The sequence below is a fragment of the Thermobia domestica genome, chromosome 3, assembly GCF_964235325.1.
Source record: "Thermobia domestica chromosome 3, izTheDome1.hap1.1, whole genome shotgun sequence".
In the NCBI taxonomy this organism is placed as follows: Eukaryota; Metazoa; Arthropoda; class Insecta; order Zygentoma; family Lepismatidae; genus Thermobia; species Thermobia domestica.
In genome coordinates, this window is record NC_137456.1 from 87,039,424 (window position 1) to 87,053,902 (window position 14,479).

General features: G+C 35.0%; 1 protein-coding gene across 1 annotated transcript in view; it reads right to left on the minus strand.

The window, feature by feature from the left end:
• Positions 1-14,479, minus strand: part of LOC145680578 (lysosomal alpha-glucosidase-like) — an 86,007-nt gene that overhangs the window by 38,816 nt on the left and 32,712 nt on the right. Inside the window, exons 5-8 of the mRNA XM_081751223.1 lie at positions 13,914-14,082; positions 9,741-9,810; positions 8,600-8,704; positions 8,304-8,441 (exon numbers count right to left, since the gene is read on the minus strand). Of these exons, the coding sequence (XP_081607349.1) occupies positions 8,304-8,441; positions 8,600-8,704; positions 9,741-9,810; positions 13,914-14,082 (482 nt within the window). The remainder of the gene's footprint in view (positions 1-8,303; positions 8,442-8,599; positions 8,705-9,740; positions 9,811-13,913; positions 14,083-14,479) is intronic.

A 14,479-nucleotide genomic window follows, 5' to 3' on the forward strand; every position in this document is an offset into this window, starting at 1 on the left:
GAAAAAGACGTAAGTTCCAGAACAGCGTAAGCTAAACAAGAATTCAATAGGAAAAGAGGACTACTAACATCAGGAAATGTGTCGCTGGACGTTCGTAAACGATTTATTAAGACACTGGTACGGAGTGTGGCGCTGCACGGATCAGAGACGTGGACACTGAGAAAAGCTGAAATATCTAAGCTGGAAGCATTTGAAATGTGGTGTTGGCGCAGAATGCTGCGCATATCATGGACCGAAAGGAAAAGGAATGAAGACGTACTAAAGGAAGCTAATGAAGGACGACAGATCATGAAGATAATAGGAAAAAGAAGAAACAGCATGCTTGACCATCTTATTCGATACTCTGATTGGATCACTGTGCTGATAGAGGGAAAGGCAGAAGGAAAACCAGGAAGAGGAAGACCAAGGATAGAATATCTAGATGCAGTTACGAAGAAGAGGCGTTATCAAAATATAAAACAGCTCTCCCAAGCGAGAGAAAAGTTTTAAAATTTCCATGTTGCCCACCAACCTATGGTTGAAGTGAACAACAAGAAGAAGAATGCTATAAAATCTCGTATTATATAGTGTAGTTACTACTTTATTATACGTATGTCCACAAGAAAAATGCTTTCCTGGCCATCGCGGTGGTTTGAAGCCAAAGAAAGCTATAGCGAGCAGAGGCAGACAAGTAGTACAGATGGTTAGGATGCCGAAAGAGCATCGTGAACAAGAGCAGTGCTCGAAAATTTTTATTTTGACCTAGGCATGTTCTCAAAACTTGGCACCATAATAATACAAATACAATTTGATACATGGGCCTACATATTTTGGATTTAAATGATCTAGGTGCCAAACTCGTATTTCCAGTCGTCATGGCTATCTGGCGCTCGGAATTTATCGAGCCTAAACAAGAAGAATGTTAACAACAACAATTCATTATGTATTACATGTGTTATTACTTTGAATTCTCACCATCAATTATGAGATATTTCTGGTCTGGGTACTAGGGTATTAAAACAACACAGACAAATGGTAACCTCAGATAGTTATTTTAAAATCTACTTTAACACAGCACTTTTTGGTGTGTACAATTATAGTTTCCGAGGGTAAATTGAAAGTTATCTGATATCCACTGCTACCCATATAGAACTCCGAGTTTCAATCTGTCTCTCAATTAAACTTCCCTAAGTTAATTCTGGTTTCTTTTCCACAAATATTAATACAACGTAACCAAAGAAGTTCTTGCCGTTTTAGACAGTGATAAACAAATAGCAATGCAGAGGACGGTATGTACTTGTAGGTTTCAAAGTAATCTCCATCAGCATCCAACACCTTCTGCCAAAGTTCCTACAGCTGCAAAATACTCTGGTAATAAAACTCGACGGTCGTGGACGCAAAGAAGTCTATGAGTGCGTTCCACAGATCTCCCTCATTTCTGCAGGATCTCTCACGGAGATGGTTGTCGAGGGAATGAAACAGGTGGTAATCCGTTGGCGCAAGGTACGGTGAATAGGCTATATGGCAGAATCCCAGGCAAGTTGCTGAAGGATCTCCCGGATCCTCTTTACACATGTGTTTTGGCATCGTCGTGTAGGAACACGCCCTTGCGATTCACTAGTGCCGGATCCTGTCGCAATGCACGGTGCACTCTTTGCACCTGCTGTGAATAGAAGTCAGCAGTGATGGTCTGACCAGGTGGAAGGAGCTCGTAATGCACCACTTGCCAACAATTCCACCCTACAGAGAACATAACCTTTCGTGTGGGTGCAGAGATGGTCTTGAGGTTTGAGGAGCAGTGTCACGTGGCGACAACCAATGTCTGGTAAGTTTGGGAGTGTCACAGAGGACCCACTTTTCGTTACAGTAACCAAGCGGTTAAAGACGGGTGTGTTCAGGTGCCGAGTGAGCAAGGACAAACAGGCTGCCACTCATTGTTCCTTCTTGGCTGCGGACAATGTGTGGGATACACTTGCTTAACTTGTATGACTTCCTTATCCCATGTAGGTGCAGTCTGACTGTTTCAGCAAAAACATGGAACTTTCTGAAAGTTCATCTCACGTTAGACCACTGTCTTCCTCGATTGCTACTTTCAGGGTCTCGTCAACCAACACACGTGGTCGTCCACTGTGAGGTTTATCCGAAAGAGTCGCATCTCCGAAATTGAATTTCTGGAACTAATGCCTGAGGGTATGTTCGTTCACGGTACGGCACTCTCTCCAAATGCCTGGCATATGCGACGACTTGATGCGGCAGCTGAGAGGCCCATTTTAAAGTCATATAACAAACACACGCGACCAAGCTGCTTCGATACCTCCATTTTTCTTCGACACTGGATGAGCTATGACTGCTGTATTTGTGCACCGCCTGTATTACTGAAGGTCTATGGTCAGACTAACTCCTGATCGTTTGGCAGGCACGTGCATCTATAAGCGCATGATTAATGGGACGTCAAAAACGGCAGGAACTTTTTTGGTCACCTTGTAATATTTATATTGGTATGCAGAATCATGCGGAAGGTTTGAGAAAATTTTGTGTCCTGTACCTTTGCCAAAAGAATGTGTTTCAAAAGGCGCAAATAATATCGCAAATACATCTCAAATACTGAAGTTGTAGTATAATTTTTCTCAAATTTCTCTTTAGTACTTTCTTCGACTTCCGTTGTCATAATCCTATTTTACTATCATATTTAATCTCTCTTCGTCAGAGACACTGGCGAAAAGCATGTTATCAAACAGACGACTGACATCGAACAGTGTTGTCTAGTAATCTTTGCAAACTCATTTGGCAACTCGAAGTTTTCTTCTGGAAGATTTTTTTTTTTTAATCCAGTTACGATCTGTACAGTGATATATTTGGATCTTGCTTTTACACCTTTTCTCATGTCATTATATTATAATTAGCTAAGATAATTTTCAATAAGAAAATTTGTCATTTCTGCTGAATGTGATGTGAGATGATGTACCGATAGTTTGAATGCTTTTGGTGTAACTTCAGTCTTATTTTTTACCATTTGAGTAGCATTTCGTTTTCCCAAAATATTTAGCAACTGCTTGCAGCACATATACACTCACTTGATAATTTACCAGAAAGAATCTGTGTGGTCACTTGCGTTGTCTTACTCCAGTCATCACAGAATATCTTTCTCTCTCTCGTACTCGGTAATCGTTATTCTTCAGTGTCACTATTTTCACACAGCTTCCCAGAAAACCTATCTTACTATTTAACTAAATGAATATTTATTTCGTAGGATATATTTTTATTACGTCTCCACGTGCTTTCCCGTCTTTCTTAAAAATACTTTGAACTTTCCCAAATTGATGTCTATTTTGTGTTTGATCTAATGTTTTAGGTTCATTGTTTTCATTACATAGTTAAAAGAACCAATTACATAATTATCATTTCATTGTATTCCTTTCGCACACGAATATAGTCCAACAGAACTCGACGTATGACCGATATATGTTGCACTTTCTTAATGAAAAACACGTTTTGTGCCTACATTAGAGTCAGTAACAGCAAACATTGTTAATACAGAAAAGCATATGAAAGTACATATCCAACTCAGGACGAGTCACCGTGCTATTTACTGCCCTCCATAAGTAAAACCCTACGCGAAATTAAAACATGGGTCATATTTTCTACTCACGCATTGAATTACATTTAAAGTAATGTATACTCTTTTCATCTGGAAAAATTTACTTAACTTTAGCTGATTGGTATGCTAATACCTTGCACTTGTCGTTCCAGGCAAAATACAGAAACTTCGAATAATGGTTAAACAACACAACGTATCTGAATTCGTTGCTGCTGTAAAAGCCATTGAGTACTCGCGAGAAAATGCACCACCAAATGGTGGAAACTCATGATTCTGTGCTACTAGATTGAAGACTGTATGGTCTCTAGTAAGCAAGAAATAATTCTATGGTTTATATAATTCAATTTAATGCATTCAACATTTGTATTAGAAAGGAGTGAAAATGAATTTTGTCCAGCTTAATCTTCAAACGAGACCCTTGTGCGCAAGTGGTGTTTCTTCAAGAGGTATGGGTGACAACTTTGTTTCCACGAACATGAAGCAACATTCTATATTGTCGTGCATTTACATTCACAGAGAACCCGACTAACAAGAAATAGAATACCACCAGAACATGAGCTGTTCTTTGGATCGCAAACACTGGGTGCAATATTTTATTTAAAAAGTTAATTGTCAACTACAGAAAACTACCAATTGCAAGAATGATATCTACTTTTCATCAGCCTAGGGAAATGCATAAACTAAGTCTGATTATTCCTGATTGCTGGACATTCTACTACAAAAATATATTGCTGCCTAATAAACTAATTAATCCTCATGTTAGAACTGTATGCCTATTTTCTTTATTGGATTAACCCATTTGTTCCCAAATTAAATTTTTGTTCACAATTTAGTAATCTTTTGATATTTTCCATATTTGAGGACTGTTAGTCCAATGCAGTGATTAACTTTTCTGTTCACTACCTGATTAACCATGTGCTAATAATGAAACAGCGGGCAAAACAGGGCAGGTATATATTTAGCTAAAAACTAACTTTGAGTTGCAGTATTGATATTTCTTATCAAAGTATTTTTAAAACCAACTAATTTCTAGTTTTTATATAGAGCATACAATAATATCTTTAATGAGATGTGTACAATATGTTATTATTACATACAAAATGGATAATTCAAATCACATAGTCACAAAAAAATTATGCCAATGAGTTTTGTCACCCTTATCTATCCAAGATTGGAGTCCCCAAATTTGAGAAAGACAAAGAATCTCCATAACATGTGATATTACCGTGTATGAAATTCTAAGAAGCATCGGGAGCGCAGTGCAATATTGCAGTTTTGGCACATTTGTGTGGTATTCTTCTTACATAGTCCACATAGTGCCTGTTTGTTTCTTAGACACCAACAATCAAATGAGCTTCCCTGTCATATCGAATTTCTTCGGCCACTCTTTTTTCAACGCTTTTCACTCTTGTTGGTGCTCTCCCAATACTCTTGCGGGCTGCGTACTTTCGCAAATAAACCCTGACAATCTCTTGTGTAAATCGTAATAGGCCCAGTTTATCGCCTTTACTCTTATGACTCATGCGATTTAGTAACCAAGCGTTGACGACAGACACATTTATAGGAAAACCAATCAACTGTCAAGTACTACTACTTCATTCGTATGTTGATTCTCAAATTTGGGATATTCTCATCTAAGCGATCAAGGCCACCCATGAAGAGATTGTAATTCATAAACGCAGCTTTCATATTTCCTTCGATGTCCTGTTTCATCTTTTAACTTTGGCCATGGGATGTACTCCTGCTTGAGTTGATTTAATACTAACAATATTGTTGTCATTGTATCGAACTACGGTTATACCACTGTCTGCATCTGTTACCTGATCAAATGCTCTTCTTTCTTGCATTTTCAGATCAACAAGTGGTGCGCTTTCAATTCTATTTGCCCTAATTGTTCCTGGTGTGTCATTTTTTTTTTTTATTATTATTATTTTTTATTTCTTCCAATAGGTGAACTGTAGTGAAATAATTGTTAAAATAAAAATTGTAGTTTGATCCCTCTAGTAACGCCGAGATCAAGTCAAGAACAACACTTCCTCCTACACCAAAGTTCAACTCCGGTCATGTATTCCAGTTGAGGCCCCTTGATAAGGTTCCCCTCTGATAAGATAACACAACCAGGTGCACAAACACTAAACTTTGTAGCCGATTCTAATTGGTTTCCCTTGCATACATTGTTTTACACTGTGTCGTCCATAGTATTCATTCATTGCTTCATCTACACCAAGATTTACCTCGTTCTCGTAATTATTTAATCATCTTTCGTTCAACATGTCTCACAACTTTCTTACTTTTGGAAATCTGTCGTTACTGTTAATGTTTGTGTTGTAACATGTATGGATGTATCTTAAAATTAGTTCAAATCCGTTTCGTGATATGGCTGACGCTATTGCTTCGTTATGCATATCCTCGCCGTTGAGTAACTAAGTCTCAAGCAGAAATAAAGGAGAGGCAATGATGTGGAAAGACACTACACAAGGTAACATATCGGTATTCGACTAGTGGAAACAGAAAATCCAGGAAAAAAAAACTGTCAAGAAGACTTGACGAAACAAAGTTACATAATTGCAGACTACATAGATAATTAGTACTATATTTGAAGCTACTTGTAGAATCAGGGACCCGAGTAAAATTTTCTCAATATATTCTTTCATCTTTACAATCCTGTAACTTCATTCTATCTCCATGCATCACAGATGAAATACATAATGTAAAGGAAATGTATTAAAATCTTTTCCTTTCCTAGTGCTAATAAGGCTGAAAGAATTTATTTTGCGATACAAATATACCTATAGGAGTAACACCTCAGACGTAGACAAAAAATAAAGTGTTTTATGTGCTTAATTTTTAACTCTCCCAATGAAATTTACTCCACGGTTGTTTTGTACGTGTGTGCTTATGTATTCATATGACAATGTGCGCAACAGATAGTATAACTATTATAATGTGGTCTATGTTTTACATGTTCATTCAGAAACTGCTAATGAATTATAGGCCCCCATTCGTGCCCGCTGTTCCAAAAATAGAACATTCATTTCTATTGTCACACCTACCCACTCACTCCCGTTGTTCCAATATTGGAACATGCTAGTTTAGAACGCAGCCAGTGGGAAAATCATATTTTCTTGAAAACCAATTATATTACACTAGAGTTGCGAATGTTAGGAAAATATCAGTTAAGGAAAAAATACAGAAAACATTTCCATGTTAAACAAAAGCACTTACTTTAATTTTGAAGTCATCATGCACGTTGAGCTCAAAAAGTGGTTGGCAATACTGCGCACACTGGTTGGTATAAAGTGATATAAGACATCGCTAATTACGAAGTGGTACAGACAACTTTTATAAAATACACCTCATCTACATATTTATTTCTATATTATAGAAATAAACAAAAATTATAATGTTCCATTTTTGGAACAGCGGGAATAAAGCGGTTAATACTGTAAGATGTCATATGAAATGTGAACTTCTCATCATTGTATGGTTTTAGGGTAATGTATACACAGCAAAGGATTTAATGTAGCGAAGATCTTCAAAATAGAACTTGCATAAAGCAGAAATTTGAAAGTGAGAAAAAAATACCAGCTGCAGTCTCTCGTTTGCAGACTATTCAACTATTGTGCTAAGCTATCAGCTAAATAGTATGTTTCATTCTACATTATATGTTTGCCGAACCTCAACTACTTATTGAATTGTGGAGGAAACCTACTATGCTGTGATTCAAGTTTTGGGTGAAATATTTCTCTGTTTTATTATGCGCAGTACCTAAATATTTCTAAAGACTAGTTTCCACATTACCGGAATGAATTAAAAATTAATAAATAAACAAAAAGAACTAATCACTGGCCTACTAGAAAATCGAACTCCGGCCCTCCGCTTACAGTAGGATGTTCCATCATACAACTGCTAGTATGAAAATAATTCCAAATTCGTATTTAAATACTTGAGACACTAAACGTCAAATACAGCCTATTAACTTACTGAAAAAATCACATTTAACAGAAAGGCAGATCTGGGTAAAAATACTAATCTGAATAAAAATTGGGTTCAAGTTATTCTTTTATCTCAACTTTCGCCTCCAAAAAATGAAGTTCTTCTGTAAAGCAATACACGTTTCAAGGTAATTTTAAAGAATTCCATGTTATTCCCCTCTTCTTGTTCTACCTCTATCTTCCTGCTACAAATGATGATGATGTTTTGAGTCTCTCCCAATTCGGAAAAATGAAATGAAATTTCTAGCTTTTGGTTTCACGGCTATGTCCTTTAAGGTAAAGAAGACGGATGATTAATGGAAATGAATTATTATGAAATAATTGGTGGAATAAAAATATGGAAGGAAACGGAAAACTCATTAACACGATACTGTCCACCACGAATTCGCATGGTAACGGATCGAATCAGGGACTTCTCACATGAGGTGAGCGCTGTATCACTAAGCCATCACGCCCCTTCCAATTTGGAGAGATTTTATGGTACATATTTTATATATTGATACAATTATATTAAACGAAAGTTACTAAAACAAACTAAAAACACGAAAAGAAGCCAAAGATATCGCAGTATTAACAAAAAATTCTAATTATTCCTATATAACGGAAAGCTAGTTGTGACTTTATCAGTATAGACTGGAAAAGTTATGTAATTCAGTACCGGTACATAAAACAAAAGAAAAGACCAGGAGTGTTAATGATTTAACTTTCTTCCCAGTACAAAGTTATCTTACCTTCCCCACAAAAGGCATTCCTGACGAATTTTTGACAAAAATATCCATTTTAAGACCTCGATCATACGGTGGGTAGGTGCCTGCTGGTTCACCTGCACTTACACCAGCATCGATAATAATTATATAATGCATTCCAATCTGAAACAGCACGAAAAATTACATATTAAAGCGAAACTAATGAAGCAAAAATTATATATATCTGATTTGTTTGACAAGTTTTCTGAACATTTATTTATCTTTTAAGTGTTCATGATGTACATTTTTTATTTCTCCGTAAATTGGAAATTGATACGTACCTCATGCAAATGATTAACAAATTCAGGAAGTTCCTTAAACGTGTGATTGTCATAAGTGAAATCGTTGGCTTTGTGCATGTAGTCTAAATCATTCCACTGAGTGTCCTGCAAAATGGATAAGAGATCAGGGATTAAATTTAGTAGCTAACACAAACGATATTTGGTTTGGTAAATCAGAGATTACACTGCAATTGTTAAGTTGAGTTGTTTTGAATTTTAATATCTCTTATGTTTATAAAACATGAACCTAGTAGCTAGACTTCCATCGGTAATCAAATCTAGTTTCCCTGTACTCCAGCCTAGGTCGCCAAAAGCAGTAAGGATAAACATTTAGCTATAAGGGTATTCAAACTATATTATTAGCTCGATTATCGGATTCAGATTTGATTATCGGTAAAGTTCAGCTTCTTTATACCTAATGATTTTCAGTATAAAAAACATTTTATTATCTCAAATCAGTATAATATTTTCATCTGTCGAACGCAAACGTTTTCAGTAGCATATCTTTAAGAAGAAAGCTAAGAGAACTTAAATACTTTTACAGATCAGCAAAACAATACTACACTTAAGAAAAATAATTTAAAAAATTGTAACAGATAAACAAACATCAATAATAAACTTCTGCTCTTCTGATCTTGTTATAGGTTGTTCAAAATATCATGTTAAACGTCGTTTGCAGCTATCAGTATTTTCAATGCATAGCTAACAAGAAAGATTTTAGAGGCGTGAGAATTAATTATATAAAAATAACGAAAATAGTGAACACTAAACTTTTCGAAGTAAATTTAAATAAAATTGTTTTTCAAGTGGCATACATCATAATAAGCAACAAAATTTTACTTACATATGCTCCACAATTTCTTCTTAAATAAGTATGCCACTAAAGATATGTATTTTCACAGATAAAAAATATTATGGCTTAGACTTTAAAATGTCTTCAATTTAAAAGCATTAGGTTGTTTAATTAGGTGTTTAATTAATTAATTTTGTTTAATTGATTTTCTACGTTCCGTATACTTTTGAAATTCTTGTGTGCTCAGTTATATAAAATCATAAATATGAAATATCACACAACACCTATAAAAGTTTAAAAAATTCTTTCTACAAGACGACATGTTTTTTTAAATAAAAATCAACTTACAAAAGGTATCCCAGCAGCTCGTGTTCTCTTCCAGACCTCTTTCGTCCTATTCAGAGTCTCGTAACCGAATCTGAAAATAAATATGCAGAGGACTTAATCAGTTAAGGCGCTATGACAATTTCAAAATACAATTAAATGCTCTACAAGAATAACATTAAAAATCTGTAACATGTGCATATTTAACAATATCTATAACATGTGTGATATAACATGTTTTTCCCTTTGTTCTTAAAATGACAGAAATATGATAAATGAACAAACTAATTTCGGTATTCTGTCCCAGCTTCACAGGATCAATTCCTATATGCTGGACAAATCTGTGAAGCTGCGTTTTCCATGACGATAGTATGCTGCGCGTATACTTAAGGAAGGAAAGATAAAGTCACATATTAGAGAAAACTATTAGTACTTCTAATTTCCATTATCAGGGAACTACTGAATTATGCAAGATTTCTAGGAAAAAAAAAAGGTTGGGCTTCAAGCATAGACGTTTTGCTCTCCAATTGTTGACGTAACTGTCGAAAATGATGTTCGAAAAAAAATGAGAAGAGGACGCAATGGAAAAGAAATTTTCTAATAATATTTTTCTTGCTAGTGCAAGAGTCATCTATATACAAGACACATACAATTTATGTACTATAAAAGAATAAAGTAATTTCTTATTGCAGTTTACGACATCAAAAATTACTAACACGTAATATGTTTCCCTAACATTTCAGTTTAAGATGGAATCCAAAGCACCGTAATGGGTTCAAATTTCAAGACCCCATCGAAAATCGAATGAGGACGCCCTATGCATCAGAGGCGCGCACGCTACCCACTAGACTAGGAGGGAGGGCCAGGAAACAAATGAATAGTTCCTTAATTGCATTTTAAACTGATTTACGTCTGGACTGACACACTGCAAAGTCAAAGACAAATATATAAGCCTTATACTATTTGTAACTAATAAATGGTTATAAATACGAATAAAAAGGAAAAGGAAAGCCTGAAAAATGAAGTATCTATATATTAAAATGCTAGGTTTATATGTTCGTGGTCAAGGGAAGTTTATATATGTGTGGACATTTATATGTTTGTGGACAATTCTTTTAACAGTATCTCGGAAAGCACAAGCTCTAAAAAGATGCCGTTTGCACTGAATGATTGCAAATTACATATAGATTGTTCAGTTCTAATTGAATATTTAAAAAAATGGCCGTTATTTCTTTATTACATTGTTTATGGGTATACTGGAAGTGTTGATTTTTAAAGCATCATATCCTACAAATTATACATTCCAGCACCACACATTTGTATACGGGGTTAGTATAGCTCTCCGGCGTTTGATTCAAGGTCAAATGATAAGAAACGAAAGATAACCATTTCTCTAGTCCTAAGATAAATCTTTATTGTTTGGAGTGTTTTGCCAAATGGACACCATATATCACTGACAGTATAATTGTGTGCATAATGTATTTGCTTATTATATACTGCGTGCAAGAAGAAAGAAAACACTGATCATACATGAATTAGAACTACAACCGGAAGTAGGCTCAAATCTTCCAAACGGTACGAGATATTGAAAAAAATAATTGAAAAAATATCCCCTTTATGGTATCCCTTGCCGATTTTTATCAAGACATCTTTCACTTGTGTCTGTAAAGGGATATATACATATATTGTGAGGAATGACAAGGAGGTTCATGCTCATCATATGTGACTGATACGCTGTGTAGAGAGCGCAGGTTCAGCTAGTATAAATGAATTATTTTAAATTATGTACTTCATAAATATATATAAATACTTGAACATGGATAAGAAAAAAAAAAAACACGTTTACTTTACTTTACTTTACTTTGGAATCTAAGAAGTAATCTACATCCGTGCCTTCATTTGGAGACACTGCACTATTCTACTGCCTCGTGGTTTTACATTAAAATGTTCTACGTGAAGAAATGTTCTGGTGAAAACATATATTTCTACACTTTGTCACGATGTAAACGGGAATATTTTTAACATCAAATTCTAATTGTTCTTGACAATTTTATTTCCATGAAAACCAATCGTAAATTACTTCGAACTCAAAAATAATAGATAGTAAATTTTCTGTTGAATGACAATTACCACAACTCTTGATAATTTTTCAATTCAACCTGTTGCATTTGATGGTTGGACTAAGATCTCTCCTGAAACCTGTTCGAGAACTGAGTTACATAATTATGTGCACGCTGGTTGGTTGATCGACTTGGAAGTTTCACGCCTTTTTTCCGGACCGTGGCTACGTGAGATGTGGACCTACAGCTTAGGAATCTGAACCTCATGAACTCCTACCCACATGAGTCTCCCACCCGGCGACACGTGCACACCACACAGCCACAAGGAAGCACTAAAAATGTGAGTAAAGTTCTGCAAGTCTAGCGGGGATTTAAACTTACTGGATTCCTTGAGTGATTCTCTCCTTTAAATGTACACTGCATGATATGACAACTGATCGAAATTGATGATAATTCTGATTTCAGGCTAGTGGTAGAAGTCAGAAATTCAAATAGAAAATGATGAGAACTGGGAATAAGAAGATAAAACTTGTCCACAGAAACCTAATAAACATCGTACTAAACTTGATTTTAGTGGTTATACATTCCATCTTTATACATTAGAACTTTTTTTTTCTGAGACAAAAGAATCTTCGAACAGTTCCAAGGAACAGTAATCTATAAAATCATTTCTATTTCTGAAGACATGATATATATATATATATATATATATATATATATATATATATATATATATATATATATATATATTATAGTACAGTTGACGAATGTGTCGTAAATTTAAATATTTTGTATTATTCAATGTTCTGCAAATATATACGAGTTTTTCCTTTCTAGATACCAAGTTTTATATCACTAAATACGTCTTGAGATATCCAACCTCTTTTTTAGGGTAGATTTTCTCAAAATCCTTCTTATAGACTTCTCATGTTCCTTTGAAGCAGATGGAAAGATACTTGTACCGCATTAATAATCTACTTACGCCCATCCCCCTCCTCGATTCTATCCGTCTATAACTATTCAACTTCGTCAAATTAACTTCGTTTCCCATACATCTCCCGTTTTCACTTTTACATTATTTTTAAAGTATCTTTTTCTACATTTTTCTATACATATAAAAAACACTTTTCCAACACAATCTTTACGTTTTCTCTCTCATTGACAGAGGTAACCTTACAGTGAGTTTGTATTCATCCATCTGTATGATGTGTAAACATGTTGATGAAAATACATACATAAATGTGTGTGTGTGTGTAAGAGAGAAATCTGGATAAAGATGCAAATTGATTTCTACTTCTAGCCAGCTATCTCTTCAGTATTTACACAATAATTCGTACACCATTAACTACCTCTAGAGCCTACTAACAGATAGTGAAAAAGTGTATGGTTCATCAGAGACCATTGAATATTGTAATAGTTAAAACCATACTAACAGTGATAACAGCGTTATACTGATATGCTAACAGTGGTCTTTCTTTTCCTAGCATCTGGTTCAGGACACGAAATTTCAGGTCTGAATCCAGTAGCTAGATCAGTTTGGTAGCCAAAAACGGAAAGTATACCAGAATATATCAAATGCCTTTCGCCAAACTAAAATAATTAGTCACCAATGGGCAACCTAGTGACCGAAACTTTTGTGCCTTGACTTAGGTCAGTTTTTAGCTTTGGCCGGAACTGCGTACTTTAGAATTCCAGGAATAAATAAGCAATATTTATTCAATTATATAAAAAGGATTTTTGTTAAAAAATTCCTTTCAATAATATAAAAATAATAATACTTGTACGACATTAGAAATGAATTGATATTTAGAGGAAAACGTGTTTGGTGTTATCCTGTTGCCAATTTATTCGTATTTACTATAATTATTAGCGATATACCCCTTCCACTTCGATTAACATACTACCTGAACAACACATATTACAAGGTGATAACATTGGACTATTTTAGTTTTCTACTAAGGAAATTCTCTAACCACGACATCTGAAATCAACCTCTCTTTGGTGACCTCACAATAACTGAATGAAGTATACTTCCTTATCAACGCAAATTTGTATATCATTTTGGACTATAAATTAAATTCTGTCTATACTTCAAGAAATTATTGCAATAATCTGATAGTAAAAATTCCTTATGTACCTGCACAAATGGAAGCCAAGGCCCCAATAAGGGGGCATGAACGGTTTTCCAATAATATCTGTATATTGCTGAATCACCTCTCCTGGTGTAGGCCCGAGGAAAAAGTAGAAATCGAATACACCTCCAATGGAACGGAATGTAATGGCTGGAGCTGGTTGCAAAATCACATCTGAAAGACAAATTGATATATGAAATCAAACTACATCACTCTACATTAAACTACATATTTTCAACATTTCACGCATAGGGGTTTATTCTTTTTTCTCCAAATATTTTCTTTAGCTTAACCCATCATCAGAAGCCGGCTGATTGTTTAATGTAAATGTAGCTTGATTCTCGGTATGGCAGCAAAAATTCGAAAAAGCATTAACTGAAATCTAAAATTCTAGAAAGAGAATGTAGGTCAGTAATATTTTGCTCTTATTTACGTGAATCCATCATGATAACTACATTAGGTTTTAATTTATTAAGGCTAGTCTATCTTTGTCATCGTGGAAGGGCCCATTGATTTACATTGGGAAATAATATGAAGGATTGTGGGCAGTACACCAAAGGATCAAATTCTT